This window comes from Dermacentor andersoni, chromosome 3 (assembly GCF_023375885.2).
Source record: "Dermacentor andersoni chromosome 3, qqDerAnde1_hic_scaffold, whole genome shotgun sequence".
Taxonomy (NCBI): Eukaryota; Metazoa; Arthropoda; class Arachnida; order Ixodida; family Ixodidae; genus Dermacentor; species Dermacentor andersoni.
The window spans coordinates 40462238-40484358 of record NC_092816.1 but is presented as its reverse complement, the minus strand read 5'-3'; the positions used below and the strand labels follow the sequence as shown (position 1 = coordinate 40484358).

The window sequence follows — 22121 nt, the reverse complement described above, 5'->3', positions numbered from 1 at the left end:
AAATTCTTACTCTAAAAAAAGTTTGCACCCCTTGGAGTGTATATCTGCCACACAACGATAATCGTCATCCGCCTTGATGCGTTTCCTTTCTTGAAAAAGCCGCGCCCGCTACTTACCTGTCGGGAATGCTATGCTGATAACGCGCACGCCGTTCGTTACTGGAAAGTACCGGGCTCGCAGCGTTAAAGAAAGGAAACGCATCAAGGCAGATGACGATTATCGTTGTGTGGCAGATATACACTCCAAAGGGTGCAAACTTTTTTTAGAGTGTACTCTCTAAAAACAGTTTGCACCCTTTGGGGTGTATATTTGTCCCACAACGATAATCGTCATCTGCCTTGGTTGCGTTTCTTTTCTTGAAAACTCGGCGCTGGCTACTTTCCTGTTGAGAATGCTCCGTCACACTGATTACGCGCATGCCGTTAGTGACTGGGAAGTACCGGGGCTCGCAGCGTTAAAGAGCATTATGCTAAATTTATTAAACGCCACATAATAAGTGACTACATATATTAAGTATTAAAAAAATATTGTGCTCATTAGGATTTCAGGCTCAGCAGCCTCAAGCGTGGCTCAAACTGAATCTCGTTAGGCAACACTGTACTCAGCTGTTTCGGTTTTTGTGAATGGCCGCTCCCGTGGAATTGTCATCACTTTCAAAATGGTATGAGTCAGCGTTATTTACTGCTATATTAGCCAATAATTCGTGCAAAAATGCACAGAAAGGTGTCACACGAACATGGTTACACCGTGTATTGTTATTATTTTTCGTTTGGCGTGCTTGTTGCGAAATATACTGTGTGTAAACAACGCCTGTCTGAACGAGAAAATCACTTGTTACAGAGTTCGCACACCATTTAATGTGCGACTTAAACATCCGTTATATCTACATATTAAACAATTTTCTCGTCTCTGCTGGGCAAGAAGCGCTCCTTTGGTCGTGCCGTTGGCAAATCGCTGTTAAGTGCGGCCGTGTGCTAGCAAGCTTGACGTATTGGAGCTCACTGTCAAGCTATCGGCCTGCTGAAAGGTAAAACAAGAAGAGGCGCGCGCATGTGTTTAAAGGGAGGTGGTGGGGAGAAATACATTGTCGGGATATCTGTCAGTGCACTGCCGAAGGAACGAGAGCCTTGGGTTAAGGAAATTTATACTTGTTCTGCTGCGTCCTCGACCTCTGCGTCTCGGAGCGCTTACAGTATCACTAAATTTTCATGATCTACGTCAGTGTTGTTGGAGTATTCGTTCAACATATACATACGTGGTACAAGTCCACGAACTAACAGAAGTCGTTGAATGTCACGTAACGGGACATAACGTGTTCGCAAAGTACTACTACGTTGGCTGCGCGACAGACCTGGACAGGTAAAAATACGCATGCCACAGCCACGCGAATTGCCCTCTGTACACCCCTTTCGTGCTTCTTTACCGTTCCTAATGTCAGCCAACTAGGCCAAGCCTCCATACTACTGCAGCATTTCAATAGATGGACATAGCAACCACACATTGTTCTGCTAGACAGTTGGCAGCAGACTGCATACTGTCCTTTGACGACCGTCGCATTCTGCATTCGCAAACATTGTTCGTCGTTTCTTGTTTTCAGTTTCCGTTCAACATGTTTCACGATCACCTCGCCCGGCCGTTTAACACTCAGTACAGATCGTACTCCGTGTCAATGCTTCCTGGGAATGAGCGGCAAGACGTAGAACGAGGAGGCAAGAGTAAGTACCGTCTCAGTCTGTGCCTCCGAGTAATGTCATTTCTAAGCTAGTGCTTTACGTATAATGAAAGTGCGTCTGTTACACTGTGGCTTATTATACGTGAGCGCTTTTGTGCCACAGCTGTGTAAAGCTGTAAACCTACAAACCTACAGACCTGCATAAACTTGTCTTTATGGCTGTTTTGCATTCGGTAACCTAATGCTAAGCGTTCTGTGTATTGCATTCCAGTTATAATGCCCCCATCTGCTCTGGATCATTTAAGTGAGTATATGTTGTGGTATGTTCCAATAGCATGCTGTATGTCGATTGAATTACCATTCTCTATTCTTGAAGTTCACCTTACTAGACACTGGTACTCCTGCTTGGCTTCATTTACACTTTATTAAATAGTTTTTTTACGTTTTTGGTGAAGTGTGGTAATCGATTTTAATGACTTGCCGTAATGAAGATAATTATAATGATATCGCATGCTCTAATTACATTGCTCTAAATAAATGCCATGTGTATACACCAGATGATTAAAATACTTCTACCTCAAGCACCATTCTTTTTATTTGCTTCTACTATGGGACGAGATGTCTGTACAAAAACATGTTCATAACCAGCCTGTCAGTTTAACTTATGTGCGCTGTGTTTTGCAGCAGAAATTTTTGACATATTTTCATTTCTTTTTCTTCTAGCACGGCTCAACATTGTCTACCCAATGTTGTTCAAGCTCACTAACAAGAAGTCAAACCGAGAAACCCACTGCGGTGTTCTTGAATTCGTTGCTGATGAAGGCAAGGTGTACCTGCCATACTGGGTAAAGATGTCCTCCTTCTATCAATAGTTGATTGTTTTTGACCTTGATAACGTAAAACATCTCAATGTCACTGATTCCCTTACATACAGACAAGAAAGAAAAGAAGTAGTCGCTCCGGTGTATTTTAAAACGTAGTGCTGAACCTGCCATTGAATGGGGCGATTGATTAGCCTATTGAGAAATTTCAACACTTCCCATATTGTTGTCCAACAATCAGTGCAGCCAGTTACAGGATTTGCTTCTCATTATGCAAAATGCATTTCTCACAACAAATATTACGAGCTAAATAATTACTTTGCTATGTTTCTATATTACATAACTTATACTTTACCGCAAGGTATGTTTACGAGAATTTTTTTCTGGACCATGTTGACAATGATAACAGCAAAACTTGCAAAAAGTGGATGTTAGCAATGTGTTTTTGTCTTAGTTTTTTCCCAGTGCAGAAGGGTTAACGTGATCTCCTGACCAGTCTGTGGTCAATGGACCAGTTAATTTCGGTGTTTCAGAGGCCTTAGAGGGAACAACGAGGGTTCGTTGTTAGAGGGTTCGGGCTCCTGCAACTATATAAAGGTGGTAGATTGCACATGCAACAAAAAAATGAAACACCACAACTGAACAGATCGAGAGAAAAAACAGATGGTTATATGTATTTCTTCTTTCTCCCTATGTGTTGCACTGTTTCTTTTCTTGGCTACATGACTACTTACCTACAGACACACTCCCCGATTATGCATTTGTGTACGCATGTGAGCACGTACATTTGCATATGCATACATTTGAGCACACATGTATGTTTACCATTACCTTATTCACTTAGTTGAAATCAGCACACGGGAAAGGGAAAAGTTTGAAAAGCTCTTATTGGGACTTTTATTTTTCTTCCTTGCAGATGCAGAGGAACTTGCTGCTAGACGAAGGCGATCTGGTCCAAGTAGAGAGTGCTACTCTTCCTGTAGCCACATTTTCCAAGTTCCAGCCCCTTTCAGTGGACTTCCTGGACATCACGAATCCCAAAGCCGTGTATCCTTCTGAATCAAGTGCTCGTTCAACAAGAAGCAGTAACTGCAGCATTTACAAATCGGATACAAGAAAGGTGACAGGATGAAGGCGGCACTCATGATTGGTGTATTTTGGGAAGGGATACAGCAACGTAAGTTCTTGTAAAAATGATCTTGCGCCAACTTAATATTCAAGATATTGGGTAGAAGCAAGACTGCGATTGTGCGTGGACTCATTACAAGATGCAATGTTGCTTATATCGGTCACAGACCGATCTCGTTTTCTGAAGAGACAATTTTTTTTCATGGTAAATCATAATATTGCAGTGGACTTGATAACAGACTGCTGTTAAGTTTGTGCTTGAGCCATTGTAGGTCTACTTAGATTGCTCAGTTGTCGCTGCTCCTGAAAAAAAAAAAAAGAGTTGTGAGTGTAGAATTCGTGATGTCACCTTTCTTGTGTCCGTTTCATAAATGCTATGGGTATTGCTTTAATTATAAACTGACTTGCCCAAAAACAACTTGTGATAAATGAACAAGAATCTTAAGGCTGGGGTCACCCCTCAATCATTTATTAATGTACATCAGAAATGGGAAAGTGCTCTCTGTTTTGAAACTGATGAACCGATTTGAATGAAATCATGACGAGGAGAAAAGTTGCCCAAATGAGTGTTAGCACTTTGCTTAGCACATTGCAGTGACCACATTTCAGTAGGAGCAAAATGCAAAAATGCTCGTGGTACTTAGGTTTAGATGCATGTTAAGAAACCCCACATGGCCAAAATTAGTCCAGAGTCTCCCTCTATGGCATGCTTCATAATGATGTCATTGTCTTTGCACGTAAAACCCCAGAATTTAATTTTCATAAATGACGATGGCAATGATGAGGATGCCACAGTTGTGTTTGAGCAGGGATATGACAAGGCTTGTTTGTCGCATGAATGTATATGCACATTACACGCTTGCATACATAGCATCTGGCCAAAAAGTTTGAAGGAACTAAAATCAGTGACTGCCTTTATGGATTAAGTGGTCTTGAAATGCATTGGAAACACAGCAAACCCATGAAAATGTCACTATTTGTTTGTGACTTTGTATTTTGGAGGGCGTACTGTTCGGTATACTGGGAGGCAGATGGTGTTTGTGGCACGACCTGCTTTCCTGAGCAGATACCACTCAGCTTGGAAAATGCATTGAGAAACTTTGCTTGCCTGTCAACTGGCGACATCATTGCGATTGAGTACAACAACAAGGTAAGTTAAAACACTGTGGGGCATAATTCTGGCTCTGACCCTTCTCTCTTTCTTTTGTCCTCTGACCTAGACTTACGAACTGTGTGTCCTTGAGACGAAGCCAGGCAAGGCAGTGTCCATCATAGAGTGCGACATGAATGTAAGTAGACGCCTCACTGCCTCATGTTGACGGTGTGGTGTTGGAGGTACACTTGCAGTCTGAGACAGTGCTGCCCCGAACGTGCGAGTTAAATGTTATTCAAATGTACGCAGTAGGGAGCCCACAGTCTTGCATAATATATTGCGCACTTTCAAAGCCCCTTCTACTATGTACTGCCTAAGTCACAGACCCCCGAAGAACTACCCGTAGGCACCAACTATTGGGCGATCGTACATGACCATGAGTTACTCTTGAATGAAAACTTGTGCACACTTTCACACCCCTTCAATCTTCTAGCAAACGAGAAAACGTGGAAGCGACGGTTGTTAACGGCAGGTGTAAAAGTGCTCCACCCGTCCTGTTACCACTCCTTTCTCACTCTGGCACCTTTGTCAGATGCAAACCTGGGAAGGTTGCCACAAGATTACCAGAAAGAAGAAAAAGTAAGAAAGGGGCATTGCGATCAGTGCTGTCCTAACTGAGAGAAGTCGAGGATGAGTGGACAAAGTGAGCATTGCACTGTTTAGTATATTTCCATTATTATTAGGTACATTCTAAAAAAACTTTTGCAAGAATATATTCACTGAAAGGCATCACACCTGCTGCAATGTATTGTCAGTTTTCACCCTTTTAATAAAATACCAGATCATCAGTAGCGCTCGATGGCTGTTTGGACATGAGACTTGTAAAGTCAAGTATCAAGATGCATGCCCTGTCAGAGTGTGAATGCACGTATGTTATAAGATGTGGAGATCTTCTACTGTGATAGCGCATGTTTTCTGGTCTTAATGCTTTAACCAATCCCTATCACAGGTGGAGTTTGCTCCCCCGGTTGGGTACAAGGAGCCAGAACCTAGGAACGCTCCAAAGAAGCAAGAGAAAGAGGCAGAGGTAGGATGCCTTGAAATGGACAACTAATTCTGTCATTCCTTGCTGATTGTAGCAGTACTTATTTATTAGCAACAAGATCAACAGCTGGGCCAGTTGGTACATGATTGTAAGTGAAAAAGTGGACAAAAACACAGCATGCCCTACCAAAAAGGCAGCTTCACCCAGCTTCATCCCATCATCTTCCTGCATATTGCGATTTTCGCTGGTTTTCTGTTTCAGTCTGATTTATCAGGGTCCAGAGAGAGACGGAGATCATCCTGCATGATTTTCTTTTGCGAATGTATTCTGGACTGGTCATCAGATATGTGAAAGAGTAGCTATGGTTCTCCTTGCATGAGGATCATTTTTAAGATGTTGTGTGTAATATGTGCTTCTACAAACTGTGAGCGGTACAGTGAACGTGAGAGGTTGGACATGATTAAGCACCCCAATTTCCATGAGGATCATTTATAAGATGTTGAGTGCATTACGCGCTTTTACAAGGTGTGCAGTACAGTGCATGTACAAGGCTGGACACCATCAAGCACCTCAGCATTTAGGAGTCTGTGAAATATGCGTAACAGTATGCATTAAAGGGACTCTGAAGATAAAAATAAGTGGGTGTGTATTTGTAAATTACCCTGTACAATAGCAAGAAAGCTGCTCTTACCATCAGAGGAGGCTTGGTAAGCCAAAAAGAGACACAAGAACAAAAGATAGATGGCAGTGGCCATCTAAAGTTTACATAATCTTGCCATGTTGTTGTGGAGTTTGACAGTGTCTGCTGGGGCCTAGCTGTTTTTTTATTGGTAAAGATGGACTACATTGTACACCAAAGGAGCCATAGACTGTTTCAGTTACTTTTGTTTCGAGTACTCTTACTGCTCCACAAAGACCTAGGTATGAAAAAATACTTTGAATCCCCGACGTCACTATGACATGATGCTGCGGTTTCGCCGCCTAATTAAAGAATTCTGTTTGGGCTTCATTTTCTCTTTTAATAATCAACCACTTACTACGAAATTAACAAAATGTTTTGAAAGGATACCTTATCAGTCTAAACTGATTACTGTATTTACCTGAATCTAACATGCACCTTTTTCTCAAGAAAATGGGTCTGAAAATTTCCTGTACGTTACAGTCGGATATCAAACCAAAACCACATTCATGGCACCAGCAACAGCCTGCCGTCAGATGCAGCATGATGGCCAAATGGCGGCCGAACACGTTTTCGTGAAGTTTTCTGTGGGCCATGCTGTGGGTTCATTTTGTTCTCGACTACGGTCCGGAAGGGTACCCTCGATCAATCGCTCTTGGAAATACTATCACTTTTACAAGATTTTGTGTGACTTCGCACCGGATGTGTTAGCTGGTATGGCCACCAGTGTTTCTGGTGTTGTGCCAAGCTCGCCATATGCGTACAGTGACATGAATACTGTCGGCCACATACATCAACAAGTCAGCCGCAGGGTCACCAAAAATATCACGAGTGATAGTAGTATCCCGAAAAGTGATCACTTGAGAATGCGCCAGCATGTTATCCATGGCCAGTGAAGTGCCAGTGATGACAATGCGCCGCTTTCAATATGAAAAATAATTTGAAGAAAATTTCCTTTTGGGAAGGTAAATTCTGCATATCTTGTTTCTTTCTGATTGCAAACCTTGGGTGCGTGTTATGTTATTCTTTTATAAATCAGGGGCATGTTACCTTCAGGTGCACTTTTATTTTCTTTAAACTTGCAAAAATTGGTGCGCATTAGATTCTGGGGCGTGTTAGAATCGGTTAAATACAGTAAGTCTTTCTCTGTAGTGTTTGTTTAACTTCTTTTACTTTTCACGCATTGGCTACAGCCGTGGAAACGAATTGTAACTTTAGTTTGCTCTTGTTTTGTTGAGTTTGCTATTTCCTGTTGCTACTGTTGCTGCCTTCTTTCAGATGGACTATGCTGCCTTTGAGACAGAGCCCGCTGGCTTTGTGGTGAGTTTTCTCACATGTAGCGTTTTCTTTTTTTATATATATAATAGGGTTGCATACTAACAGCTCCATTCCTCATATTTTCGTGTGTCTGTTTTGGTGGCTGACAATCACAGCCTATGCAGTACCGGAATAATGTCTATAATTACAGCTCTGCCTTTACAACTCCAGATACTACACAACAGGGTTGATTCTTACAGCAGTAACTGTTATATAGGGACTTTACAGGTCCACTTGCAACGTCCCCATATGTCATTGTAGTAGATTCTTGTTGTGGGTTTTTGTCATAGATTGTAGCATCTTCTAGTAACAGTCATGATCAAGTTGTTGTTATACTGATGATAAAATTAAGCACACTGAAGTGGGGACGCTCTTGTAGTTTTGTTCTGGTCATCAAATTTTTGATGGATCATACTAAACCAAGTGGAGCCTTTTTTTTTCCTGTATCATCATTCTATCGACCGATCATTATAAATTAGTATTATGACCTACTCAAGGTGGACCTGTATCTGTCCCTCTCTTTTCCCTCTTACAAAACATGTAACCGCTTGATGAAGGCCTAGAACTTTCACTTCTGCAAATTAATGCCCCAACCAAATGTGCCACCAGTAGATTGATAAAATGCACCTGCATAGAGTGTGCAATGAGCTGCGAAGCACCCATTCGAAATATGTTTATGTTTATGGTCTTATCTTGTGCCAGTTGTGTCATCAGTTCAAAAATGGAATGCCTATAAACTCATTCTACGCTGGAAGGAAATATAATGTATGTCTGTACAAATGCCCTGACGCAGCTCTTCCGAAGTGTTTATCAGGCCGTGCAATCCAGTGTTTCAAACTGCAAGTTGCCCTTATCTTAATAATGAAAGAGAAAGTGACACAAAACTTCTATTCCGAGTTGACAAGCTAGCCAACCGCTCATTACATTGTCTGATCCCTGGCCTTACCTGAACACTCCCACTGCCTTCCTGCTCCATAGCATTCAATATCTGGTCCCTCTACCCGAGAGATTATGCTTGCTCGATCACTTTTGCAAAGGTACACCGCTACTTCTTTGTTACAGGCATTCAGTGGCACTGGGAACAGGCTCGATGGCAAAATTCGTTCTCAAGAAGGAGCTGCAAACAGTACAGTCAAGTCAATTCCCAAAAGGTTCGAGGAACTTTGTCTGTTGTCGCTTTTCAATTCCTTTGTTTTGGGTGCTTTTCATATTTCTGGTAAGACTCTGTGTTTTCATTCAGTTAAGAGTACGGTAATTGTTTGCCTAGACTTCAGTTTCCCATAGCAGACAACGAATATAAATGAGAAGCAACCAGTCGGCGTTATTGCAATTTAGTCCAATACCAATGAGGTTGGGAGTTTAACCCCTGATTTCGTGCTCACCAGTGTGACTGTTGCCGCACTAGATTTATTGCGTGTAACGTATCATTTGCACAATCGCTTTTTTTTTTTTTTTTTTGCAGGGAAAACTTGGTGATTTTTAAACATAGAACAAGACCTTAACAGACAATATTTCTAGGCAGCACATCACTTGCATCGATGGATGTTGTGATCTACTAACTCATCTGATAATCAGTAGTGGGTGGGTCAGTCAGCTAAAGTGAGTGCTTTGGGGGCATGTCACAAATGCAAAATTGAAGCTGGTCAGTACGCATGCAAGGCACATATACTTGCGAGCAATCCTGTGACTAGGGCCAGTTTTGAGAGGTGTGTGCTACACAAAATGTCTGCAGGAAAACATGCACGGAAAATTAGTGGGCCTGCCATAACATTGAACCATTGCAAGGCTGCAGCATTTTCATTTGGAAGCCTCTTGCAGTGTTGTGCCATTAATTTGTGTCTGCTACTGTAACAAATGTGACCATCATTGCTTGCTCCTAGTGCTACCTCCTTTGATGTTGTTTTCTCATAATCAGGTTTTACAGTACTAGTATTCTGTTTCTGTGACCAGGGGCGATATTCTCGTGCAATCACATTTAGGGATACCGTCACTCACTTTAGTGAAAGTCACTTTGCACTGAACCCATTGAAGCATTCGACCGACAGCGTTCCTGGCACTTTGAGAACTCAGTGAGCTTGACGCAGTGCCGGGAATGCTGTCAGCCATATATGCTGACATGTTTGGTGCCGGGCCGCATGAAATCTTGCGGAAGTGATTGCACGAGAATATCGCTCCAGGACAGATCTATCTCAACTTGAAAGTTTTCCTTCTCAAGAATTTGTATTAGTTCCCTTGTAGCATTGTGCTACCTTTAGGTGAATGATGCTTCTTTCCTCTTGTAAAACTTTCTCCTGCTTGCAGAATTCAGCAGAAATTATTTGCTCATTAAAAACTTGAAACAGTCATGAAACTGTCCTAATTTGCCACCATTTTTAACACTTTCAGTTAACATAAGCTCAGCAGCGATGCATCTCTTGATGTAGTCTCCTCATCCCTAAACTTTTCAGGGGCATTCCAGACTATGATTACACCATTGGCACTCTCCGCTTCATCCGGACAGCTCGGCCGACTGTAGAGGATACGGAAGTGAGTCGACAAACATTTTATAGTTATGGATGTGCAACGTTTTCCGGCAACATGAGCGCCGCTGCAAGTTTTGGTAACATAGATTACTGCCACAAAATACGATCATGGTATCTCTCCTGTAATGACCACGATCATGTGATTAGATGATGACAGTCTAATATACATAAATGTCTTATGAAGAGAAAGGCACATCAGTCAGTTCTGTAGTCTTTTGAAGACAATGCCTGAGAGTTGCATCAATATTCTCACGCATACATTATATTGCTCTTTGCCAGCGACCATTTTTCAACAGATTATCAGTCTTATTAAGTTATTGCTTGTAGCGAAACGCACCTACTGTACTTGAAATGTTTGAATGTTGTCGTGGGTCCTATAGCAAAAGAGTTTTGTCTAATCAGATTGTGGGTGATGCGAATGCTCTTGTAAGTTCTTGAATGTAGGCGAACATCAGCGGTTGCTTTAGGATGTATGAGGAGTCATGTGTAAATAGTGAACGCACTTGACCGGTGAGATCAGATTTCGAAGAATGACAACAGTGCTTTCCTGTCCTTGTGTTGGGGTTGTTTGTTGCAAAAACAAGCAAAACCTGCTTGTTTTGCTGGGCACAGGTTCACCCAGTTAAGAGTTAAATGTTCAACTCGCGCTTCTGGAAGGACCATTCTTTCACTGTCACTACAGAGTGATAGTATACATCGAGGTGAATCGAGGTAATCACAATTGTGAATCGTAACAATTTGAAAGCAATGGCGATGCAGTGTCGAAGCGTGCCCTCCTAATCAAACAGTGCGTATAGGAGTTGCTAAGATTGTCTCCTTTGTTTCAAATTTCACAACTGTCTGTTTGTTTGTTCCTAGGGTTCTTTTTGTCAATATTTGCTAGCAATGGCTGCTTGTGGCTGTATTATTTAAGTTGAATTGTAAGGTTCTCCAGCAAATGTGTGTGTGTCTGTTTTTTAGAGACACTTATTAAAATGACATATATACCACATTCCTGGTGAGCAAGATAAATATTTGAGGACATAATGATGACTTTATGAGCAGCAACAATATTTCAAGGAAGAACTGAAATATTTGTTATAAGTTTTGCACTTTGTTTCTTTTACCACTGTTTTCCAAGTCTGTTGAATAAAACCATCTTCAGCCTGAATTATCAACTAGGATGTCGCATTGAAGGTGACATATTCACACAAGTTTATAGCCAGCCACCCTTGGATTATGCAGGCCTTGTGGGAGCACACAAATACATTACTTAGTTAAAATTGCAAAAAGAACAACAAGGACAAGCAGAAGGAACACACAACACACCAGAGCGCTGTGCTTGTGGTCATTTTTTTCACGCAGTTTTAACCTTCCTTCACATATGAAACGACTAGCCCTCAAGAACGTCCTACATTACTTAGAAGTGACGCATAATGATAGCCTGCATGGAAACCTTGACTGTTGACTCTGCCACTTGAAGTGCTCTGCTCTGGCCCCAATCGTCCTTTCAGGGTTTGGGCTCTTCATGGTCTCCACTTGCTGAAAAAACTCACCTGCCTGAATGGCATGTAACTACAGTGCTTATTGTTGTTTGTTTCAGGTGATTATTAGCCATAGACTGTTGTCTAACCCCAAAATATTTGGCGACATTCGAGAAAGTGACAATCTCCCAATCACTGTGATAGGCATGTAAGGCAGCTAGGACATCCTATGGCTTTATCTCTTGTGTCAGATTGGCAGCTGACACAAACTTAGAACAAATATGCTTTATAGGTGACAGGGATCGGGTAAGACGAAGTTAAATGCCTAATCATATAGAAGGAGAATGTTAATGTTTATGGTAATTTGAAGCCGTGTCCTCCAATATCTTGCACGCACGGTACGTTGCTATTTTATACATATTGACGGAAAAGTTTTGTAATGTTTGTACTTACGTAGCAATGGTGTTATGTAACAGGCAGTGTTGGTATAGTGCATCTTTGACAAAAGCATTAATCCTGTTGTCTTTCTTTGTGTTTGTTTCTTCCTCTTTAGGGCAAGACTAAAGACGAGTTTTCGGCCTTTTCAGGCAAGGCACATTCTCTGAGGCAGCAAAAGACCGTGAAGTGAACTAGCTATCCTGGCGATTAGGTGTGAAACATGATTAGGCAACGACGTGAAACACTAGCCGAAATAAAATTTACACATTTTATACGATTTATGTTGCTAATCATTTGTGGTGAGCAGCTGTTCTGTTTAAATATTATGGGAGCTAAATGATTGGGAAGGTTAATGCAATCCCTTGTTATGAAGTCGCATCAGACACAATATTACCTTTATTATATATCCTATGCAGTTGAAACTCATTGATACGATCCCATTTTGTGCGATTTTCTAGTGCCAGTGTTCGTGGTCTCGAACACAAAAATGACCCAATACAGTTTGCTTCTTTTTTTACTGAGTAATACATTCCTGGAAAACATGATTTTTCAGTACCAATGTCCAATACATTGCCATACTGCGATTGTATGATACATTTTCGGGATACTTGATCCCACGTGAACAAGTAAAGGCGCAACGAACATGCGATCGAGAGCAGTACTCACCCGCCGCCCCCCTGTTATGTGAAAATGGCAGCACGCACTTAGTTTCCTCTCCAGTACCAGCAAATCTCTTCGCAGGTTTTTGCTTGTCGCATTCACAGCTATCGCCGCCAACCATATCGCGATAAGCATCTTCACTTGTCTGTCTCGCAGCATGTATGGCCTAGTGCCACTAGAAGCTTACTGCAGGCTTTTAATTGGTGGTAACCCAAACATGCCGCCATTCCCTACTACAGGCGGGGCAAAATCAGCGTCACGTTTCACTCTGGCTGCATAGTGTTCCGGCATTGCCCACCAGCTCGATTTCGCTTTGATTTTCCGTCGCGATCTTAAAACACTACACAATAGGAAAACAAAGAAGCGTGTCTTGGGTTGCTCGGGCCTTATCAGCTCGGGGACGCTTGTCAGCATTTAATGCCGCAATGATTCTCGCCAAGTGGACACACCAAAACTTCCTGCCAAAATGCCCTGCCTGAAAAAGCTGTTGACCCAGGCCGAATTAGAGGAGCAGAAACGTAAGCTTGTCGAAGCCACAAAAATAACAACACAAGTTTTGGGCCGCTCAAGCCCCAACAGCTCGGCGCATTCCGTCACCTTGTGCTACTACGATGATTTGTGCAACACTTTCCATTATGTACACGTCAAATGCATTTAGGCCTGCCAAAATTTTCTCGATGACCTCAGGTTGTACATTTTGCTGGTTAATGTGTCTTTTTCTCGTGTTTTTTCCCCAAAATGTATGAACGAGGCTCTACTGTATTTGTTATAAGCATATATTTTTTAAAAGACATGTCTTAGATTTTATTTGTTATCTCTGATAATTGGTTACATCCATGTTCATTGCTTCACACATTATGGTTCCCTTGCTTCATGCTCTGAACCACTAACAAATTTGTTAACCTGGATTCGCTGTCAACTAACTCATGATGTTATAGCGTGTTCAATGACCTTTCATTTATGTAATGGTTGCGACATGACTCATAGGCACAAACTCGACAATTTTGTTCACGCCAGTCTGTTCAGTTATTGAAATTATATTTAAGCTTACAGATCTTTTGTTGCATGCAGTGGCTTTAGGTTTGTGAAGTTGTGGCTCTACCCAAATTTTTAACAATATTATTTTGTATTGATGCTTATGTAACCAGCTGCAAAACTTTGAACCTGATATAGTGTACATTACATTCTCTCTTTTTATTTTACTTTATTCTTGTGCATTTTGTATGGTAGCATAGTGTACTTGTCTGTACTTCTCTGCTTTTGAATATATGCTTCAATTTCTTACTTCACACTAACCACTTCTTGTAGTAACTGAACAAACCTTAGTTTGCTGAATGTCTACAAATGCATTCATACACTCGCAGCAGTTTAAGCAACCCTTGGAATACTGTTTAATCTTTCACTAACAGTCCATTGACAACAGTCGCAATTTGGCAAAGTCACAACCTGGACTGGCATGCAACCTAGTCCACTTTGTGCAAAGTTCCATTCAGTGGCAAAGTGCCTCGTAATCTGTTGGCTTTGCCTGTGGCCTGAGCAAGGGTGAATGTGGTCGTTGACCTTTGCAGATTCGTACATGACGCACAGGGAAAGTTGAGCACTGTATGAAAGGCACACATAAAAAGAAAAGATGTGTTGGGGAATGTCCCAGCGACGAAAAAAAAAAATGCACAGGAAGCATAGATAGTGAAGTTGTCTTGGAGGTCTGTAGTGCAGATCACCATCTATAGAAGTCTATGCTGCACTTCTTTTTATCTCTGTGCACTAGTAGAGTTAAAGATAGAGGCACTTGGAACAACAAGCACTCTCACTAAAGCACAGACAAAGTTTGGTTGCACACAAATCTTCAAGTTCACTTTGGAGTCTGAAGTCTGTACGCCTATAGTGCGAGGCCACTTGAGTTTTGAGACATGGTCACTGTTGGTCTTGTGCGTCTTCGCCTCTGTCTGGACTGGGCGCATCTGCAGCGGTTTCGTCATGGCCATTCCAGTGCGCATCACACGCCAGTCTCGCCGTTTCTGCCATACGTCTTGCGAGGCTTGGTGGTGGTGGACCCTCCCACTTGGCCATTGCTGCTATTGACCTTGTTGATGACCACCAGGGGCTTGGGCTCCCAGTAGTAGTCGCTCGGCGTCTCCACCTCCATCTGAGGCTCCAGTGCTTCCCGCACCCTCTGCACAATGGAACGTAAGGCATTTCATATTGCACCTTAACTTCAAAATTAGGACCCACCTATACAGATGGTAACAGGAACAAAGTTATGCACTGTGATTAAAGGCATCCTGCAGAATATCATCTCCGATGCTATCATGGTTCATACAATTTTCTTGTTTGTGCATTTCATGCACATTCAACTTATCCCGTTTTCTCTTTCACTCTCCATTGTGCTCGGAAATCTATCAGCGAAGTTCTACAGCCCCTAGTATGTTTAGTATGTTAGTTTGGCCAAAGTGCTAGTCGCCTGCAGTGACAGACAAAAAAAGAAAATGCAAATTCATGATTTAACATCAGTGAGCTATAAAATGCGTAGAAAGTTTGCAGTCTCTTGCCTGACAGCTTGATCAAGTGAGAATTGCAGAGGCAGGAGTGACTGACCTCAATAATGCCCGATGCCTGCGTCTTGTGGAGGGCCTTTACGGCGAACACGGGCACAATGCTGGCGATGAGGCCGAACAGCACCCATCCCACGATGTCCACCCACATGGGGAAGTGCTGCTTGTTGCGGTAGCGCAGACGTGTCAGGGACATGCCACCGCACACCATGATGGCCTGCAGGCCAAAGCGATTGGTCACACATGCATATTTAGCTGCAGCATGTGCAGTTGCGAGAATCCTGGCTCTGAAAACTAGAGCCAGGATTTCAATTTGGTGGTGTTTGTAGTCTGCTTGTAAGGTTGTAGTGTTAAATAATTTACCATGATGTTATAACACCTGGACAACTCCTGGCTACAATACAACCAGAATTCGGCAGTTGCAACTAGTATATTGAGGTTGAGAGGGTAATATAATGCATAAAATAGATAACTGCTGTGTCTGTTCAGTTAAAATGGGTGCCAAGGCGAGGGAAATGCAATCAAAGTTGGCACTAGATTAGATGGAGCAAAAGGATTACATAATTTGAAAGCAGAGATGGCATCGACTGATGTGTGATACGGGTGAGAACCACAAGATAGCTTCTTCTTGCAGTGGACTTAGATTGACTGATGGACTATTATGCTTAACTTTTCTTTAGCATACGGGCATCTGTGATTGTATGCATGAGCTTAAATAAATGCATTAATAAGAAAAAATCGACTCCTACCATGCAATGTCTTGAAATTGGGCTTCCCAGCATACCTACTATGCCAAGCGGTGAAAGGAAAAAAGTATCCACCACCTAACTTCCTTTCCTGAATCTTCCACCACTCTGCAGGTGTCGGCAGTATAGGAGCCGGGCCGTATTGTCTAAGCATAAATTTCCAACACTTCTATTCTTATTGTTCATCTCAACAAGTAGCTGGCACCAGCGACGACGTGGGCATAGCATCCTGCCAGCCAATGACAAAGGGCAAAAAGAATGGAAAATGTAGAGAATCGTTACATAATGCGGCCACTGATTTGCCATATGCGTAGTTGTGCAGCACATTTCAGTGGAGCAAGAAATCGGCTCCACTTTCGTTTAAGGTTGTCCCACCAGAGTAGTTGGAGATCGTATTGGTCACAGTAAAAAATAATTACTACTGTACATATACGAAGGATTGTAACTTATCCCCTAGAGCATGTTATGGCTATATTGTGCCAAGCCTTACGTAAGGCAGATGCACACTGTGCAAATGGGCAACCAATTCACTATATAGGGCACTGCCCTCTTTAGCCGCATTATTTATGACTAGAGTTGTCACCGGTACACCGAGAAAGCTATTTTGCTAAGGCCTATGCGTGCTTGTGCAGACATTGCTCATTATACATTTTTATTCTTGTATATAATAAAGTGTGAATAACAAAAGTACTTCCACAGCAGCAACACAAAGAAATGTGAGGGGAGTGCTATGTGAATCGTCAGGCAGGCGTCTATGTGCAAGGCACCTTGCACTGAAGTTTTCTGCAGTAAAAATCTGTTCCAGAACACTCAGCCTAGCGAGCTAAAGAAGAAAAAAAAAATTGGAAAGCCATGTTTCAGATTCGTGATGACACTTCGGAACGCTTATTGTGAGGCAAAAGTTGCACTCAAATGTGGCATTACCAAGCTTGGGCTTTGCAGAGCACACCATTCAACATTAAGACAAGCACTTGTTGGCATTTGGAAGGTTGTTTCATTTCTTTTTTTCACAGCCCTAGTGGCTGGGGTTGGTGACACTGGTAGTCGCAGCGTCCTCTGGCCAGTGCAGAAGGCCTCCATGTCGTGCCAGTTCGTAAGCTGTTGCTGTCTGGGACCTGAAGACACACCCACCTTCATAATAACACAGCAGGTTTTTAGTTAGTGCAGTTGGCATATCATGACTCAACACAATGGTCGTACCTGGCCATGCTCTGTGTGTCTGCAAAATCGCTGTGTTGTTGCATGGCTGGATGCTCCTTCATGTGTACACAAATTGCAATGGGCATCCACTGCTCAACCCGCCGCGGTTGCTCAGTGGCTATGGTGTTAGGCTGCTGAGCACGAGGTCGCGGGATCGAATCCCGGCCACGGCGGCCGCATTTCGATGGAGGCGAAATGCGAAAACATCCGTGTACTTAGATTTAGGTGCACGTTAAAGAACCCCAGGTGGGCGAAATTTCCGGAATCCTCCACTACGGCGCGCCTCATAATCAGAAAGTGGTTTTGGCACGTAAAACCCCATAATTTAATTTTAATTTTAATCCACTGCTCACGCTTTCGAGATTGCATGGCATGTATGACAGAGGGCTGCTCAGATATGCCTCCCATCTCGGAGGCCATGGTTCAGCCAATGCAGCTCACCGCATACCGTCTGTTTCGCATCCTGCGATTCTGCAATGTGAAGCGCTCCAACAATCGTCGCCAGCTACGTTTCACATGTTCCAACTTTTCTGTCGATGTTCCAGTGGCGAGTGTGTTAATAGGCTACTGCTGACTTGACACGTCAGGGCATTCATTGCACCTTGCTGCCACATTTTCATTGGTCAGATGGAGTGTTGCTATGAACATCTCCACTAAATACAAGTTCCACCACTGCAGATGGAATTGCAGAAAATTTGCAGTATGTGTAACATGCTTATCATTTCCAAACTGGTGTTATACTTGCCACAAAGACCAGAGGCGTGATGAGTCCCCAGCAGATCCTGAGATAGATGTATGGCACATGATGCATGATTTCAGTCTGACCACTCAGTAGGTTATGGCCACCTACAAAAGAAAGAGAAGTTTGAAAACTGTGTTTTCACATTTTTTTACCACAGCTGGCAGCATATAAATGAGTTGGTTTGGCATTTGATCGTTAATGTCATGCTGAGCAATCCTTATTTGTAAAGAATGTCGGTACTGGTCTAACTGCAAGCTGGCTTTGATAGCGAATCAGTGGGATATGGTTTACTGGCATTGGGGGTGGATGGGTGAGGAAGGGTGATGCTGCTCCTCGATCTGCTAACATTCCCTGTAGACAGTTCTGCCATGCAGTGAAGGTACATGGCCTTGGCAGCCCTTATCTTTGTTCAGTCCATCAAACATGTGCGATGCCCCTTGCTAGTTTGTGGTTCCTGTAGCCGACGTACGGCTTTAGAATGGTTAGCTTTAACTAGACTATTTGCAGATCTATGATAGTGTAGAGCTTAGGGAAGCTTGTCGCACAGTCTAACATATGAAGGCTTAGAGCTTAGACATAAGGTATATAAAGGGCCCATTAACCATTAGCTGGCTGTCTTAGAGAAGTACCAGATAGCATCTTGATAAATGCCGTTACAGTGCTTTGTGCTCAAGATTGCAGGGAGTTTTAGAATATGAACGGTACCAGTTTGCTCCTATATAAAGGAAATACGAAAAGTTGGCGTACACATATGAGCAGCAGACGTGATAGTTTCAGATTGTAAATTAAACAAATGGACAAATTAATTTTGTCATTGGGAAACCAGGAAATAAAGCCTCTGGGAGGACGGCTATTTATGTGTGGACCAAAAAAAGTTTTATATGTCAAATTGTTAAAGCATACTCTAGAGTTCATACGATTAAAATTTATAGGAAGTCTCTTAAGGCAGAGCAACATATTCTAGTTGTCCTGAATTTCTATGGTAAAAACGCACCTCTCTGTGACATCTAGCAGATGTCGTTCTTGGACTTTGGCATTACGAACTAATATGTACATAGAGACGTAGAGTTTACTGGGGCACCTCTGTAAAACAAAATTTCTGAAGATACGAGCAATTTCTTCAAGGGCCGGTTTTATGAAGCTTGATAGCGACAGCCGCTGTTTGGTATTAGTTGAAATCGAACCTAGATATAACGAACCCGAATATGACGATTGTCATATATTGCGAAGTAAATATAAAATTTGGTTGGTCAGGCTTCAATCGAGTATTCTTCAGCTATGAAATGCAAAATGCGGGATCCGATACAGTATCGGTTTTAACGAAGGAAATATTTATTTGCCCAAGCCCCAAAAAGGTGTATTCTGATAGCAAAAATGTTAAACACAGTCGCCGACCGATTTTCAAGGCGCCTTATTTTTCGGACCTTCGCTATTCCTGTGGCACCGCCATATGTGCCCCTGTAACCAATGCACAACATCAATAACCGAAATGTGGGACACCGCACGGCCTGTCGGGCATGGACCACGCTTGCGACGCCGCAGACATGGCGACCGTGAACAAAGTTACCGCTATATCCACTGGCACGAAAACGCAACTTTGATTGCCGACGAAGCTGCACTGATTAGGCCTAGCAGCCTAAGCATGCAGTGCGGCCGGCGAAGTGACTGGCGACAAGCAGTCGCGGCAATCTCGCCGTCAATGTATTCGCACTCAAAAACATCGATCGGTGATTGAGCGTATGATATCACACGCACAGGCGGGACTGACGGCCGTATAAGCGGAGTACGGACCCACGCGTGGACCTCTCCGTGTCCGCAAAATTTTTCATCGACGTGCGCGTTTTGGCTACTGGCTCGCCTTGGTTTGGCCGCGATCGGCAAGTCAACGTGGTGAGCTAACACGATAGCACCGTTGCGCATTCGAGACGGTGCAGAGCGCATGCATCTAATTTATTGCGTCCCGTGCCTCGTATCGGCACACCAAGATCTTGGCGGGTCATCAAAATCGGCAGTAGGCCCTTATGCTGGCCCGCAGAAGGCACCACGATTGAATTGCTTTCGCACAGACTGGATTGTAACCGTTTCTTTTTTTCGTCGACACCTGTGTGCATGCTTATAACGAGTATCGGATATAACCAAGGTATGTTTATGTCCGATGCGACTACATTATAACAGGGTCCTTCAATAGTTATTGAAGAACCCTGGTCATAACAAAGTTTGCCAGTTGTTGTTTATCGGCAAAGAGGGATCACGTTGTATCATTAAAATCTAGTAACGCTTCGGTAAAGGCGCGAAATTGAAGAAGCTTTGGGTTCTGTCTCCTTCTCTAAAGCAAAAGGCTTTTTTTTTCCCGCCGGACAAATGTAACAGAGTCCTTAGAGACTACGTCACCACCACTTCAGGCTAATTACAACAGCGTTATTAGTCTTTCGTGTTGATTTAGACGTAACTGCATCGCATATATTTCCACTTCAACTGCGCGCGCACGCGACGTAGTGCATGGTGGTCTTAGCGCAATGCCGTATGGTTGAAGTAACGGTCGCTCACCGTAGAACCATCCGAGCGCGCAGAGCTCGAGGAAGGCGATGAGTATGAGCGAGAGCGCCGCCACGTAGTAGTCTGTCATTTGGAAGTAGTAGATGCCACCCTGCGAGTATACAGTCACGGACAACGAATTTACCGCTTGCGCCCAACTGTCGCGAAGCTTCTCTCGACACTTTCATTCTGGACCTCATTCGGGGAGTCGTAGCTCTCGCCCTTGTCTTTTAATTCTGGCCCTCTTTCTCTCTCTCTCTTCTGCGGCTAAGTAGCAAAAGAAAAACAAAAAAGGAAGCTTCGCGCAGCAAGAGTTGATGGCGAAGAAATCGACATCAAGCTAATGTCTATACCGCAGTTTTGATGCATGTTGTTACATCCCTGTTCACTGATTAGCTTTATAGCGGCACGGGCGTACATGCTACGAAAATGCAGTCAGTAATTTTTGTCCAAAGTCCAGTAGCCGATGAACCTTGCGGGATTAAATTCAAGAAGAGATGAACTAAACAGAAGACACTTCACAATTTTGACTAAATTTTTTTCGCATGAGGCTGCCGTCTCGAATGGGAGTCCCATAAAGCCGCTTAACCTGGAGAACATACCGAGTAAAATTACTTGCTGATTGCTATACGTCATGGGGACTCCAAACCGGCTCTAGCAATGGCGTAGCCAGGAATTTTTTTTTTGAGGGGAGGGGGGCACTTGTTGCTGACCCCCCCCCCCCCCCGTCTACGCCACTACGATCGAGGTTTGATTCTCCCGTGAAATCGATGTTATCTTTTTGTGGAGTGGAGGGGGGTGATAAAATACATTAGCGTGCAAGAATACGAACCGCGTTGTGCGAGGGCTAATGCTAAGTTATTGACACATAAATGCAACGGGAAGCACATTGTGTGCCTCTTGCCTGCGTGATGTAGACGATGCTGGTGATGAAGCAGGCGACGCAGATGAAGAGCAGGAAGAGGCCGTGACCCTGGAACCTCTGTTTGATGAAGCGGCCGTAGGACTCTTCCAGGGCCTGCACCACTGTGCTGGCGATGGTCACCTGTGAACGACATGTGTACGCGGCTCAATTAAGACTCGAAGCTCAGCGAAAATCGGGCAGAGAACATGGGAACATTATTGCGAAAGGCAAGTGACAGTTTTCCGCGGCAGAACTGCTCAGATATATATGCTGCTGGGGAGACACTTATTGGTTAGCTATGTTGTTTTAACGGAACACTAATGAGAGACAGTAAATCAGTGCCGGTATAATGTAGCGATGCCTTCCTTTCGATTATGTGCCACTATCATTCACAGTTCAGGGGCCGGTTGATCCCGTGCAGCGTCGCTCTGACCACTGACGAACCACGAAAAGCAATAACATCGGAGAAGGCGTCGCTACGAATTCGCTTGAAAGTCGCGACCCAGTTTAGACTGATAAATATATAGTTTCAAAACTTTATTTGCGCTAGTATCGCGCTAGTACGCTGATTATTAGAAGAAAAAGAGAAGGTTAAAGTTCAGTT

At 43.2% G+C, this 22121-nt stretch overlaps 2 protein-coding genes across 2 annotated transcripts in view; one reads left to right on the top strand and one right to left on the bottom strand.

Moving 5' to 3' along the window:
• Window positions 1-590: 590 nt before the first annotated feature.
• Window positions 591-12455, top strand: Ufd1 (ubiquitin fusion-degradation 1-like). Its single transcript, XM_050167211.3, has 12 exons — window positions 591-661; window positions 1598-1715; window positions 1944-1976; window positions 2396-2517; window positions 3410-3540; window positions 4699-4771; window positions 4842-4910; window positions 5724-5801; window positions 7717-7758; window positions 8818-8906; window positions 10203-10281; window positions 12294-12455. Exons 1-12 carry the CDS (start codon window positions 659-661, stop codon window positions 12366-12368), a joined length of 912 nt encoding a protein of 303 aa, XP_050023168.1. The 5' UTR covers window positions 591-658; the 3' UTR covers window positions 12369-12455.
• Window positions 12456-12674: 219 nt separating this feature from the next.
• LOC126517490 (sodium- and chloride-dependent GABA transporter 1-like) overlaps window positions 12675-22121 on the bottom strand; it is a 99047-nt gene continuing 89600 nt past the window's right edge. The window contains exons 9-13 of the mRNA XM_050167223.3: window positions 21518-21658; window positions 20626-20725; window positions 18082-18182; window positions 15434-15607; window positions 12675-15011 (exon numbers count right to left, since the gene is read on the bottom strand). Coding sequence (XP_050023180.1) covers window positions 14835-15011; window positions 15434-15607; window positions 18082-18182; window positions 20626-20725; window positions 21518-21658 — 693 coding nt within the window. The 3' untranslated portion in view covers window positions 12675-14834. The remainder of the gene's footprint in view (window positions 15012-15433; window positions 15608-18081; window positions 18183-20625; window positions 20726-21517; window positions 21659-22121) is intronic.

Excerpts from the sequence above, each read along its gene's own strand:
- Ufd1 (XM_050167211.3), top strand. Across the intron at positions 2,518-3,409 it reads AGGTGTACCTGCCATACTGG|ATGCAGAGGAACTTGCTGCT; the intron begins GTAAAGATGTCC and ends TCTTCCTTGCAG. Across the intron at positions 4,911-5,723 it reads TCATAGAGTGCGACATGAAT|GTGGAGTTTGCTCCCCCGGT; the intron begins GTAAGTAGACGC and ends TCCCTATCACAG.